This window comes from Marmota marmota, unplaced genomic scaffold (assembly GCF_001458135.2).
Source record: "Marmota marmota marmota unplaced genomic scaffold, marMar, whole genome shotgun sequence".
Taxonomy (NCBI): Eukaryota; Metazoa; Chordata; class Mammalia; order Rodentia; family Sciuridae; genus Marmota; species Marmota marmota.
In genome coordinates, this window is record NW_026000136.1 from 1,071,036 (window position 1) to 1,085,488 (window position 14,453).

Below are 14,453 nucleotides of genomic sequence, written 5' to 3' on the forward strand. Positions count from 1 at the left end.
TAGAGCAGATTATGCTTAGTGAAGCTAGCCAATCCCTAAAAAACAAGTACCAAATGTCTTCTTTGATATAATGAGAGCAACTAAGAACAGAGCAGGGAGGAAGAGCAGGAAGAAAGATTAACATTAAAAGATACATGAGGTGGGATGGAAAGGGAGAGAAAAGGGAAATTGCATGGTAATGGAGGGAGACCCTCATTGTTATACAAAATTACATATAAGAGGTTGTGAGGGGAGAGGTGGGGAGGGGGGAGAGTGGAGGATGGGAAAGGCAGGGGAGCACAACAGACACTAGTATGGCAATTTGTAAATCAATGGATGTGTAACTGATGTGATTCTGCAATCTATGTATGGGGTGAAGGTGGGAGTTCATAACCCACTTGAATCAAAGTGTGGAATATGATATGTCAAGAAATTTGTAATGTTTTGAACAACCCACAATAAAAAATTAAAAAAAAAAAAGAAAACAAAACTAAACAATCCCAGAATCCTATAGTATTATTATCCTATAGGACATTAACCTTTTTACATCTAATTTAGCAAATTTATTTTAGCATCTCTTTCCCAGTTGACGACATAAATCTCTGCTCTTTAAAGTGGCATTTTTCTGATTTTTTCAATAATGAGTTAAATAAATCCTTGACACGTGTTCACTTTATACTAGTATGTGGACCCTGTTTTAAGTGTTTGAGAATTGTATTTCATCAATATTAATGTCCCTCTTGCTGCTGTCACTGGGTAAGTGAAAGAGCAGATAGGAAAAGTCTTTAAATAGTGTCCCCTGGTTTACATTGTAAAGATGTTACTTGGAATACTCAGCAGATAGGAACGAAATCTCCTGTCTCATCATACACAAGGGGATTGGATATGAATTTTCCAAAGCCAAGAAGGCTCTGGGGAGAAGACCGGGCATTCTTCTTTCTGTCCTCTTGAGGATCCCAATTTCTTTCCATGCACAGCTCCTTTGGGAGCTGCAGGGAAAAGCATGCTCACCTTGGAGGCGGGTCCTAATGGCATTTATTTCTGCCTGGTTCCTCTCTAGCTCGGCCACCTTGGCGTTGGCTTCTGATAAGCTGTCTTCCAGCTTTCGGACATGGGCTTCGGCGTTCAGCTGCTCAGAAAGAATGAACTCAGTGGAGAAGAGCCCCCTGCTTCCCCCTGGACTTTTGTCCTCTGTCATGTTTCTCCTGCATGGCCTCCTAGGCCACCTGCCTGATACTCAAAGAATGTCCTATTTCTATCAAATGGGGATAGAAAATTGCCATTTTCTACCAACCTAAACCCAGAGCCCTTTGGGTAGGCACACAGCCATTCACTCTCTGGTTCATTTCCCTTTCCTAGCTCCTCTGGACTCCTGCAGACCATAACCAACAAGAAAGTGCTGTGGGCTAACTTAAGGGAAAACACTGGCATTAACTCTGGGTCGGTAGGTGAAATGGGTACTAGAAAGACACCTTGTGAGCATCTGAAATTTACAGACAGTGTAGTTGTCTGGGACAAGGTCTCCTGGGGCATCATCTTTGCTTATCTTCAGAGCCCCGACTCTCTGGTATCACAAGAGGGTTTCTTACATGGTAGATGCTCAATAAACGCATATTGAATGGCTTATTTCACATTTTGCCTTTGAATTGTGACAATGTAGGCGTTTGTCTTATTACTCCTACTAGTCTCCAATTCCTTGAGAACATAGTAATACTAATGTAATAAAAATTGTACTAGTACATTTTTTTTTCTTTTCTTTTTTAGTATGGTACTGGGGTTTGAACTCAGGGGTACTCGGCCACTGAGCCAAATCCCCACCCTATTTTGTATTTTATTTAGAGACAGGGCCTCACTGAGTTGCTTAGTGCCTCACTTTTTGCTGAGGCTGGCTTTGAACTCTGCGATCCTCCTGCCTCAGCCTCCCGAACCGCTTGGATTACGGGCATGCGCCATAGCACCCGGCATACTAGCACATTTCTTAGTACCAGGCACTAATATAGCCCCATGAGGTAGAGATTGTTGTTATCATCCCCACTTTACAACTTGGCCAAGGTGGTTAAACGCCATCTGGGGGCTCTGTGATCAGTTTCCCTCCACAGCATCCCCAAGTGAAGGGGTACCTCTGGGAGGGGGCCTACATCACCTTAGACTTCTGTATGGTCTCCACGCTGGCATTGAGGTCGTCGATCTCAGCCTTCATGACTTGCTTGTCCTTCTCCAGCTTGGACTTGACCCTCTGCAGGCTCTCCACGTGCTCCGTCAGCTCAGCCATGGAGTCCGTGTGTTTCTTGCGCAGCGTGGAGGCTGTCGCCTCGCTTTGCAAGGCCGCCTCCTCCAGCTCCCGCCTCAGCTTTAGCAGCTCAGCCTCCCGCTTGCGGTTCTGCTCGATCTGGTGTCAGAAGAGGAGGAGAGCTTAGCAGAACTGTCCTGGCCACTGTCCATCTGCTTCTCAGTCCCCTGATATTCCTACACCCCACTAGAGGAAAGTCCTGGTGGAAATGTCAGCCCTTAGCCTCTCCAGGGTTGCTCTGAGGATTTGTGTAGACAGTGTTGTGTGTGGAACTGGGTTTCACACAAAGATAGATTCAAAACCTAACCCTAGGAACCGCTGAATGTGCACTTATGTGGGAATAGGCTCTTTTCAGACGTATTAGTTAAGGTGTCATATTGGATCACAGTAGGTTCTAATTCCTTTTAAGAAGCGGGAAATTTGGACCAGAGGGACATAGGGAAGGAGGCCACGGGATGACAAAGGCAGATTGTAGTGATGCATCCTGTCAGGTGCACCAAGCACAGCTGGCTGGTCTATGTGTGTGTGTGTGTGGGGGGGGGTGGGGGTGGGGAACAGATTATCCCCAGAGCTTCCAGAAGGAATCAGCCCTGCCCACACCTTGATTTTAGGCTTCCGGTCTCTTAACTGTAAGAGAATTCATTTCATTGTTTTTAAGCCAGCCAGTTGTAATCCTTTGTCACAGCGGCTCAAGGAGACTAACGAAGACAGCACCTGAACTTGACTATTTCTCCCCTTCACCTCTGTGTAACTTCTAGAGCTTTCCCCATTCCAAGTGCAGACCATAGCCAGGGGCATTAGCATTGCCTAGGAACTCATGGGAAATGGGAACTAGAATCTTTGGAACGAGAATCTATGTTTGAATGAGATTCCAGTGATCCACATGCCCCAGAGTTGGAGGAGCTCTGATCTTGACCAGTGTTCCTGGGTGCTGGTTATTCCTCATCTACCCAACTTCTGCATTCATTCTCTACCCAGACCCCTCAGCATCCACTTCCCACCAGACAACCCTTCCTCCCAGGATCCAGCTTCCAAAGGCCCCATAACCCTGCTTCCTGCCACCTCTTTGGAGAAGTAAAGGGCCACTGTTGCTAGTGTTGGGACCTCAGCACCCTATTGTTCTCTTAACCCTTCCCTACAGTGGTAGAAGTATCCCTTCATCAATGCCAGGTCAATCAAGCATCTAAGATGATTTTGTTTCCTACCAGGTTGAAACATGGCTGGGCACAGCTAGGCACCAGTTATGAGCATGCACCCTCCCTTACAGAGGACTTGGCCAGGCTGGTGAAGAAGTGGACTCAGAGTCTGGAACAACAGGGAGCGTGTGCTCAGCCCTCCAGTGATGGTGAAGCACAATGGTGTGTGGGGTCTCCTGGTCTGTTGACCTCAGTATAACTGCACTTTTTCAATAATGCACTGTACTTAAAACACCTGCACTTTTTCTATAAATGCACTGTATTTAAAACACCTGCTCTCTGTATCCAGTCCATATCCTGCTTCCATAAATACCACCACAAGTAGATGGAACCAGGGACTTTCATGCTTGCCCTTTATTATTAATTAATTGGTTTCTCCTCAAGTTAGTCCAAGAAATTCAGCAAGAACTGATTTTTATCCCACATCTCATAGTCCAATGCTTTTAATCCCTGCAGGCAGGCAGGCAGGGCTGGGGTTCCTAGGCCCCCAGATACGGGTACCTGAGCAGATGTGGCTCCTCCAGCCTCCTCCAGCCTGTCGCTGAGGTCTTCGAGGTCCCGGGACAGGTCACTGCGTTGTTTCTCCACCTAGGGTGAGAGTCAGTGGTGCTGCTGAGACCCACCAAGAGCTCCTGGACCCAAGCAAAGAGTGCAATCATGTGTGAGAGCCTGGGTTCTGCTCTTAGGGGCCCTCCACCCTGCCTGCCCTCCCACATGTTCATCCTCCCCACCCTGGGTGGGCATTAGGACCCACCCCACTTCCAGCCAGTTTGGCTGAACTTAGAGTTTAGGCACCTTTTGATCCTGGCCTCAGCCCCTTTGCAGGATCCCTACCCCAAGCCTCCATTCTTTTTGTTCTCCCTAACACATGCTTCCTCCTTCTACACCTTTGTACCTGTGAAACAGGTGCGATTTTATTCCCTTTGCTTATACATTCCTCCTGCATCAGCCTGGTGAATCTAATCTTTGCAGTCAAATGTTTCCTGCTTCAAATGCCCCGGGCAGAACCAGCCTCTGGACCGCACACAGCACCTTTGTATTTCATGTCATCCTACACGTGGCTCTGTAGCACAGTGCCTGGCACGTACTGGGTGCTCAAGAGACAACTGGTCTTGATGCCTGCCCACCCAGTTGGCTTCCTGGGCAGGAGTTTTTACTCTTGGTTGGATGTGTGGTTGGCACTGGGTCCTTTGACTCGGGAAGATGTCAAAGGACTTCATTTACCTTGGCTCGCATTGCCCTCTCGGCCTCCAGCTCTTCCTCCAGTTCCTCAATTCGAGCCTAGAAGACACAGTGAGACAGATAAGGGTGGTGACGGTGTAGGGGAAGGTGGGTGGGTTAGAAGTTAACTAACTAACCTTGCAGAATGGGAAATAGGGACAAGAGCATCTGATGGCCACTGTCCAAAGCAGAGAGATGCAGGGCACAGGGGGCAAGTGGAAAGGCCCCAGAGCAGGAGGGAGCCTGCTATATATAAGACCCAGTGAGGAGCTGGCATGGCTGGACAGGGGGGCAGGGAACAGTAGGTGGCAAGATCCAGGGGGATTTGACTCTGAATGAGGTAACAGGAGTCAAATTCCAAGGATTTCATGGCAGTCTTGATCCTCAAGAAACCTCCTTAGCTGATGTGAACAGAGAGTGCAGAGAGTGCAGAGGGGTGCTTTTCAAACAGAGAGTTCAGGCTTCTGGGTCCTGGACATACCTGGTGTTCCTTTAGCTTCCGCTGCAGTGTGGAATTCAGAGATTGCTCATCCTCATATTTAGAGTTGACAGAATTTATTTCCATATCCCTCCTGCAAGGGAAGGTTTGCTTTCCTGAGGAAAGGGTCCCAGTAAGCTAGCAAGAGAGTGGGACCTGGGCTGCCAGAGGAGGGCTTGGACTGGCTGAAGCTACTCCTCTCCCAACCTCTGGCCTTCAGTGTCACCCAATGGAGGAGTCAGACCTCAGAATCTGCTCACTCACTGACTGACTTACCCATTCACACATTATTATTGTCACATATGTTCATTGAGCATCTATTATGCCAGACATTGTTTTGTGTTCTAGGGACAGAGCTGGACAGCTCTAGTGTAGCTTGCATTCGAGAGGCTCCAGAACCACAGTGATGCTTTGCCTTTTTAGGGAAAACTGTCCCTTAAGAACTTCCCATAAAGTGCTCAGATGTGTGAGTTGCATGTGAAAACTAGGATGCCTGGGACTGAGTGGATGAGGAAAATGGGCAAGGCCTTGTGCACCTCCTGGGAATGCCACAGGGAAAATGTGCCAAGATATAGATTTAGCTGCACATGCTCCTCCTGGCTGTCTCTGGTGCTTTAAAGTTACTTTAGTCAAATGCATTTCCAAGATACAGTCTCCAAATTCTGCTCCCTAAAATCTTCCGCCATCCAACTCTACGTTTTCTTCCCTCTGGGTACTTACTTGGTTCAGGTTCTTGTCTGAACCATTGCAGTAGCCTCATACTTTTTTTCCTCCCCAGATTTTCTCCACTCTATCTGTCCTCCATGTTATCATCAGAGTGATATTGATAAAACACTCTCTCGACTCCTTGCTATCCTCAAGAGCAAGCTCACTGGTGTCCATGGAAACTCCCAGCCCCAGGGCAGTGGTTCTAGTCTCTTTTCCTGTTCCCAAGAGGCACTTACTGTGAGAGTTTGGAAGCTCCCTGCAGTCAGGGCAGTACCTACACCTTTGCCTGTCCTCCATGCTGGGCCCAGAGCCTGCACGTGGCAGATGCTTGGGACACTCATTCATATACATGAGGCCCTGAACAGTGCCTGGCACAGAGGAGATGAATGCCTGCGTAGGCGTACTTTTTCACCACCTCCTCGAGGTCTAGCTTGGAGCGCTCCATCTCATTGAGGTTATCGATGGTCATCTTCAAGTCACCCTCAGCTTTCCGGCGAGCCTTTTCTACCTCCGCCCGGATTTTCTTTTCCTGCTCCCAATTATCTTCCAGCTATTGAGTCAAAAAAAAAAAAAAAAAAAAAAAAAGCAAGGGAAGGTAGAAAAGGGGATTTTTAGGCTAGATTGCAAGAAGGAAGCAGTCTGGGCAGTCCCTTAGCTGTAGCATCAGAAAGGCCCCCACACCTAGGAGAGGTGTCACTCTAGCCAAGGACCCTATTCCTCAGGATAGACCTGGCCCTGAGGGGTAGGAATAGCCTCAGAAAGTGGGGGTGTTACCTCGTGGATCTGGGTGCTCAGCTTGCTGTTGTTCTTGGTCAGGTGGTTCACCTTGTCCTCCTCAGCTTGCAGGTCGTCCAGGGTTTTCTAGAAAGAAAGATATATACCTGTGTACCAGGAGGCACATCGAGAATGGCTGCGCAGACCTGATTCTAGTCATGAGTTCTGAGCCATGTGGTCCCAGGCCTTGGAGACTCGAGTTGACTTCAGTGAACAGCTACTGGGGGCTGCTCCTGGGCAGTGGGGGAGGCCAGGAAAGACAGACCTGAGCAACCATCAACCATAGGTGGCTCTCAGGGGGGTCATTGGAGGCCCTGGTTCTCCAAGGGACATTGGAAATCTATACAATGCTTCTGCTTATCACAATGACTGGAGTCTCCACTGACATTTGTCTCTGGGTGATTCCAGGCCTCCTGGACATCCTATCTTCCTCCGGACAATCTGGGCCCATAAAGAACAATTCTGCAGTTCACAGGCCTGATGTCCCACCCAGGAAGTCACCTAAGTGAAATAACCATTTATATTCATCTAAACCTAAAACCCAAGCCCACTTTACACGTAACTCAACACTCGTTTTCATTTAGTCATTTTTCAAGAATGATCTGCCATGGAAGCTGAGAGAGGATTTGTTATTATTCCAAAGAATTTCCCAGGGACTGTTCCCAATTCTGTAAAATCCATATCGCTGACAGCCGCTGCACCTTGGTGGCCAACTCGTAGCGCATCCTCCTGTGTGGCCTGCAACCATCAAAGATGCCTCCTGGTCCATCTGCCAGAGCTTTTACATATTGATAGGTGCATTATTTATTATAATTTACTTTCCCTTAATTTCTCCTTTATATCAAAGGGCATGCTATAGATTTTTTTTGGAGTTATATGTTATTTATAATTTTGAGTTCAGGATAGCTAAGAGAGCTTTCCAAAATATACTTGAGCCTCAGTACTCGGATCCCCCCTTTGCCCATTCGCCTACACGCTAAAATGTAGCTGTAATTACAAATCAATACTCTTGGAGCTCTCGGGGTCATTTGTAAATATGCACACAGTGGGGAAATTTTGAATTGCCCAATGTGCACATTCCCAGCTGTGGCTGAACAAGGTGACACCTGCCCTTGTTTCAGCTCTCATAATGTAAAGAAGTGTCATTTTTATGCTCCACTGAGTGCCATATTTTTTTGTTTGCTTTTTGTTTAAAATGGCTCCAAGCATAGTTCTGCAGTGCTGTCTGCTTAGTGTCCTAAGCAGAAGAGGGCTTCAGAGTGCCTTGTAGAGAAAACACAGGAATTATGTAAGCTTTGTTCAGGCCTAAGCTGCAGTATATTAGCCATGGTTTGATATTAATGAGTCAGGAATGGTATCAAAATAAGACATTTTAAAACAAAAACACATAAAACAAAGTAACATATTGGTTATAATTGTATGTGTTATGTTGACAAAAATATCAGGACCAGAGGCTCACAGCAGCTAACCCTGCATTTCCCCTAGGAGTGGTGGCTTGTATTTGCTAGTCTGATGCTTGTGGTAACTTTATTGACCATAACTACCACAAATAGCAAGGATCAATTATAGTTGTTATGAAAGGGGGCGCTGGGTCTGATAGGTTGAGAATCACAGCCTATGGGAGGCAGTCTGAGAGGCAGCAGGAAGAGGAGCTCTGGGAACATGCACTGGATTCATGGTGTCAGTTAATATACGGCTCCACTGTCTGCTCTGGGCATTGACTTGCTCTTTTCCCCTGTCTGCAGAGGCACTCTGTACCCTGGTCAGCACTGGTGGCCAGTCAGCACTGGCTCTGCATTCAGGAGCCTCTGTAACAGCAGCTTTGGGATGGTAAAATGGGGCTCCCCCATGACCTAAAGAACTTGTGGCCTGCCGTTGTCATGGTATATTGAAGACCCTGGGGCTTTAGAGCTCACAGGGCATTTCTATCAGCTTCAGTGTTTCTGAGACCTACCTGACTCATGATAATTAATGGTTCCCCCTTTCATTCTCAAAACTCTCCTAGTTTGAGTGACAAATTAAATAGTCATCCTACCTAGAATGAACCTAGGAGGCAGGCAGCAGGAGGCAACCACACCCACCTCACTGATGAGGGAATTAAGACTTAGGGAGATGCCTTGTTTTCCCTGAGGCCCCAAGCTGAGGGGCGGCAATGGCAGAATTTGAAGGTGGTCTCTAGTCTCCATATGCAAAATGTATTGGACAAACTCCACTTGCTCTGCCAAGGAGAAGGGCAGGGGGCACCCACCTGGTGCAGCTCCTCCAGGGCCCTCTTCTCCTTCTGGAGCTTGGCGATGTTGTCTTCACGAAGGGAGAGGTCTCCTGACAGGGTGCGGGCCTTGTGATCCAGAGCCTGGAAATAGGCAGGGAGAGAGAGGGGTCCTTAAAGTGGGAAATGGCCTCGGTGGGGAGGAGAGAAGGAGCTCTCCACCTGCCTGACTGCACCCTGGGGTCTTCAGGGAGTTTGGGAAATATCAACACCAGGGGCATGTCCCAGCCCACCCAAGGCTGGATGTCAGGGGTGGAGGGGAGCAGGGAAAATCAACAGTTCAGCCCTATTCTACTCAAACATGGTCCTCAGGCATCAGCAGAGAACATCACTAGAAACAAGGACCCTTCAGGCCCTGCAGTCCTGCCAACTGCACCTTACCCAGCTTGTGAACCCCACCCACCTGCAGGGCAAGATGGGGGCCTCAGGGCCAAGGGCCAGATAGATGGCATCAGGAGTCAGTAGAGCACCTGGTGGGGTGCAGAAAATGCTTGTTTGGGCAGAATATCCAACATAATGGTGGCCCTGTCACCATTATGAGAAGAGCTCTCTGTCCCTCACTCAGCTTCTCTGTCCTGAAGAACTTTCTACAATGATGGGAGTGTTCTCTGTGCTTTCCAATATGGAAGCACTTAACCGTGTGGCTGTTGAGCATTTGGAAGGTGACTAGCGCAGCTGTGTTTAAGTCTTCTCAAATTCATTGAAGTTACACAGTCCCACGTGGCCAGTGGCTAGGGCACCCAGCATTGTCACTGTGGGGACTTCAGGTGTGGCTCCTGCAGGTGAGTGGGCTAAGGGGTGCCCTAGCTTGAGAGGAGCATGATAGACCCAGGAAGCTGCTCACCTGCTTCTCTTTTTCTGTCTTGGCCAGCGTGGTTTCCAGGCCCTCCAGGTCCCTTTTGAGGTCACTCAGCTCCCCTTCCAGCTTGCGCTTGCTGGCGCTCAACGAGGCCGATGTGCCCTCCTCCTCCTCCAGCCGCTCCCGCATGTCAGAGATCTGGCTCTCCAGCTCCATCTTGGACTTCATCATCTGGGTCAGGCGCTCCTCTGCATCCATCAGGTTCTCCTGCTCCTGTTGGAAGAAAGGGTCCCTGTCAAACATAGTCCAGTTACCCACAGGGACTCAAAGAGCTATCCCAAGACAGTGGACAAGCCTCAGGCTCCTGACCCTCAGCATGTGCCCTGGGGGTTAGTGGAGGGGCCTGGCTGTCTCTGAGCTTCTTTATGAGATATGCGACAGAGCATTGTCTAGGAATGTGGATCCTGGGCCAGCAGCAATAGCTTGGTTTGGAAGCAAAACTTTATATCTTGGTGGTCCTGGGGATCAACCCAACAGCCTCACACAAGCTAGGCAAGGTTCTACCACAGAGTTATATTTTCAGCCTATGGAAGCAAATTTAGGCCCTGCCTAAGATCTGCTGCATCTGAATCTGCATTTTATTGAGACCTGAGGTTATCAGGGGAGCTAAGTTTTCAGCAGGGTGGTGTGGAAGTCAAGGGAGCTCAAGCTCCCCATAATCAGTCATGTTTTGCCATTGTATCTGCTGCCCCTGCTGTGTGTCCATGTCATGTGTCCATGTCACCATTCCTGGATAGACAGTCTTCATGCGCAGGGCCCATAGTGAAATGGGCCCAGCTGGCTGAGTGTGCAGATAATTCATGGAAACTTTTTGGTGGTTGCATCAGTGGTGATATGTAGTGAAGGGAAAGAGAAGGCTGTGGAGTTTATTGTAATGAAGGGAAAGCTTCTCAAAGAGCTCATTCTCTCTCCCTCCCTGGGTCTGACGGAAGCAACCCCCAGGACCCCACATACGGCCTGCAGTTGGATGGTGAGGTCCTTCTTCTCCTGGCTGAGTGTGGCTGTCTTCTCCTCCAGATCCTTGACCTTGTCTACCAGTTCCTGAGCCTTGGCCATGGCATTCCTCAGCTCCTCCTCCTTGGCCTTCATTTCCTCCTCTTGTCGAGCCACATTCAGGAGTGGCTTGACCTGGGCAATAGGCAACACTAGAGTGTTAGGAGAGTGGGCTTTGCCAGGGGCCTAGGTGATGGGCCATGTTGTGTCTGCCTCAGACTTGACTTCAGAACACCACTGTGGTTATAGTTTTGCAGGAACAGTGCCTCTCTACAGATGCTATCAGTCCCAGTTCCTTGCCACAAAGTACCTCTCTCCCCACAGAGAAGGCCCATACTTGATTAGGACCAATTCTCCCCCGTCCCTTGGTACTAGGGATTGAACCCAGGGCCTCATCCTTGCTATGCAAACTCTCTACCACTGACCTATATCCCCAGCCCTTTAGGACCAATTTTTAGGATGCTCCTTAATCCCAAGAGACATATAGATGTTCCTCATTATCCAGGTGCCCCTATGTGTACCTTTGCTATGCCTTTTGGGTACTTTCTGTATACTTTCTTTCTCTCATATTCTCTCTCTATCCTTTCTGTTTCTCTGTCACTTTGTTTCTCTGTGTGTCCCTCTTTGCTGCCCCCGGCTTCATCTTTATAACACAAAGTCCCAACTCTCAACCTGGCCTCCCAGGCCTTCCACATAGTAGCTCCTGCTTATCCCATGTGTTGGCTTGCAGGTATTCCCTGCCTCTGGCCCATGCTGGCTGTCCCCATGTCTGTAGGGCTGGCCATTCTTTACTGTTGGGCAGTTGCTGTTGGCCTGCACCACGACATCTATCTGGACCTCTCAATTCCCTTGGCACTTCTCACCCTGCATCAGAGTGCCAGGGTCCTGAGGTGGCATCACCTATATTCCTCTGTCCTGTTAGTGTGTGGACCTCTCAAAGATCTCCCTTCTACCCTTCCTGCTCATTCCATACTGAGGAGAGCCAGGGACAAAGGCCACTAGGGAGCATAATAGATCCATTTCCAAGTATGTCAGACGCTGTGGAAATGGATTTGCCAGGCAGCATGGCCTCTCAGGGAAGACAACAGATAAAGGTGGGGATCTGGGATGCCACAGTGGCCATGTGCACATTGGAAGTCATCATAAGCACCACAACCTGCAGCCATGCAATTCTTTTTAATCTGTGGAAATGGATTCAAGTGTTGCCTCCCCCACCTCACACACATTGACCCATCCTGTCTGGCTTAGTTAAATAAGATTAGAGCTTAGTTAAAACACATCTGTTGTCACTGTGTCCTGCACAGGAGGACCCTTAAAGGCTGTTGATCTAGATTTCCAAAGGGTGACACATATAGTAAGGGGCAGGAGATGGAACCAAGCATTACATAAAAACCCTTTGAGCCGGGCATGGTGGCCCACCTGTAATCCCAGGAGCTCTGGAGGCAGAAGGATTACAAGTTTGAGGCCAGCCTCAGCCACTTAAGTGAGATCTTGTCTCAAAATAAGAATAAAAAGGGATGTGGTGCTGGGGTTGTGGCTCAGTGGTAGAGCACTTGCCTAGCACGTGCATGGCCCTGGGTTCTATCCTTAGCACCACATAAAAGTAAACAAAATAAAGGTATTGTGTCCAACTACAACTAAAAAACAAATATTTTTTTTTGAAAAAAAAAAAAGAATAAAAAGGGTTGGGCTAGAGTTGTAGCTCAGTGGTAGAGCACTTGCCTCGCAAGTGTGAGGCACTGGGTTCAATTCTAGCATCACATAAAAACAAATAAAGGCATTGAGTCCATATACAACTAAAAAAAAAAAGCGGGGGTGGGGGGTTTGGGGATGTGGCTTAGTGCTTAAGTGCCCCTGGGTTTAATCTCTGGTACAGTAAATACATACATACATACATAAATGTAGCTTACAAAGATGCTTCTCTCCACATCCCCAGCTCTTTTTTTTTATTTTTTATTTTTTATTTTGAGACAGGGTCTCACTAAGTTGCTTAGGGCCGTGCTAAGTTGCCAAGGCTAGCTTTGAACTTGTGACCCTCCTGCCTCAGCCTCCCAAGCCATTGGGATGTATGCCCGACTGTGTCCTGTAATATGTTCCTTTTTTTTATTTTAATATTTTTTTTTAGTTGTTGATGGACCTTTATTTTATTTATTTATATTAGTGCTGAGAATTGAACCCAGTGCCTCACACATGCTTGGCAAGCTCTCCAACACTGAGCTACAACCCCAGCCCCGGTATGCTCCTTTTAATGGTGACTCCACAGTAGACATGAATGGACTCCCACATGGTGGAATGGCTTGTGACCTCCTGCGGGGGGTTGAGAGCCACCTGGCTGCTCACAATGCCCTCACTACTGTCTTGGGAAAACCTGGGAAGGGTGAGGTCTCATTCCATCATTTCCTGAGCTCCCTCAAGTTCTGAGGCCAAGAACTCACTGAAAGGATTTAAATAGCCACAACATACTTAGGGGCATCTGGTTAATAACTCAAACTACTTTTGGGGTGGCGTAGGATAGGGTGGGTGGGGGCTCTCTCCATCCTAAGAGATTTTATTTAGAGGGATAAGATGGAAGGTGGGAAGGCACAGCATGATTTTTCTTAGGTTCTCATTTTTAGGCTGTTCCTGCAGCCTCCAGGCCTCCCTCCCCGAGGGGCACCGCTGCCCAGGATCCAGCTTTCCCCCACTTCTTCAGTCCCAGGCAGCAGCTCGCTCCACTGTCCTGCCCCCCAGCCCTTACCTTGTTGTATAGCTTCCACCAGCCCCACAAACGCAGCTGCAGGAACTTGCGCACATTCCGCTGGATGACTTTCAGGCTTAATCTGAAAAATAAATCCAGGATTTCATGAGTTCAAACGGGTCAGGGTCTGGTCTCCCCAGGCAAGAAGTTTGGGGCAGAGAAGCCCATAGATTTATTTTCTCTAGACACTAAAGTGCTTTCTCAAGACCCAGAATTGCCTACGTGGTCTGGGGCAGCAAGACTCAGGCTGGGATCCAAGCCCCGCAATGGGTTAGGAGAGGTGAGGTGGACCCTGACGGAGCTCGAGGCTGAGATAGACCCCTGGTTTACTCCCGCACTCTCCCTCCTTCAGTTTTCTTATCAGAAATCACCCACTAGTCTCTGAGTCCGTTTAATCTGCAAAGTTTCTGGAACCCACCCTTTCCCTGTCCTCTGTGGCTTCATTCAAATAGACTGTCATTCTCTGAGGGCTTCCCCCATTTGTTGATATGTATGAGGGTCAACATCCCTCCTCTTGGCCCCTAACTGAGGTGTCCTTGCCTTCAGCCAGGGTCACAGAGGACCTGCTGGTGGGTAACAGGAATTCATAACTACTACTATGACCACAAAGAGCCAGAGTCAACCACAGGCCAACTGCCACTGAACCAGCAATTTTTAAATGACCACATTAGGGAAATGATGAAAAAAACAAATTCCAAGGGTAGGGATTTGGAATGAGAAACACTGAGTTCTGTTCCTGATTCTGTATCTGGTCCAGTTTCTTAACTGGTTTCCATATCTGTAAAATGGGGGTGCTGGTCCTACCACATCCCCCTACTAAGCCATCATATAGATCAAGTAAGGCAAAGGCTGTGAACATGACTCAGTAGGTTGGGGAGAGAAGGGTTTGTATCAGTTGCTCTCTGTTAGTGGTTGAATTGTGTCCCCCCCACCCCCTGAAAAGATATGC

General features: G+C 48.3%; 1 protein-coding gene across 1 annotated transcript in view; it reads right to left on the reverse strand.

Moving 5' to 3' along the window:
• LOC107155950 (myosin-16) overlaps window positions 1-14,453 on the reverse strand; it is a 63,214-nt gene that overhangs the window by 22,969 nt on the left and 25,792 nt on the right. The window contains exons 20-30 of the mRNA XM_015501979.2: window positions 13,505-13,586; window positions 10,729-10,902; window positions 9,760-9,987; window positions 8,895-8,999; window positions 6,647-6,733; window positions 6,277-6,422; window positions 5,168-5,258; window positions 4,690-4,746; window positions 3,967-4,053; window positions 2,123-2,368; window positions 991-1,108 (exon numbers count right to left, since the gene is read on the reverse strand). Of these exons, the coding sequence (XP_015357465.1) occupies window positions 991-1,108; window positions 2,123-2,368; window positions 3,967-4,053; window positions 4,690-4,746; window positions 5,168-5,258; window positions 6,277-6,422; window positions 6,647-6,733; window positions 8,895-8,999; window positions 9,760-9,987; window positions 10,729-10,902; window positions 13,505-13,586 (1,421 nt within the window). The remainder of the gene's footprint in view (window positions 1-990; window positions 1,109-2,122; window positions 2,369-3,966; window positions 4,054-4,689; window positions 4,747-5,167; window positions 5,259-6,276; window positions 6,423-6,646; window positions 6,734-8,894; window positions 9,000-9,759; window positions 9,988-10,728; window positions 10,903-13,504; window positions 13,587-14,453) is intronic.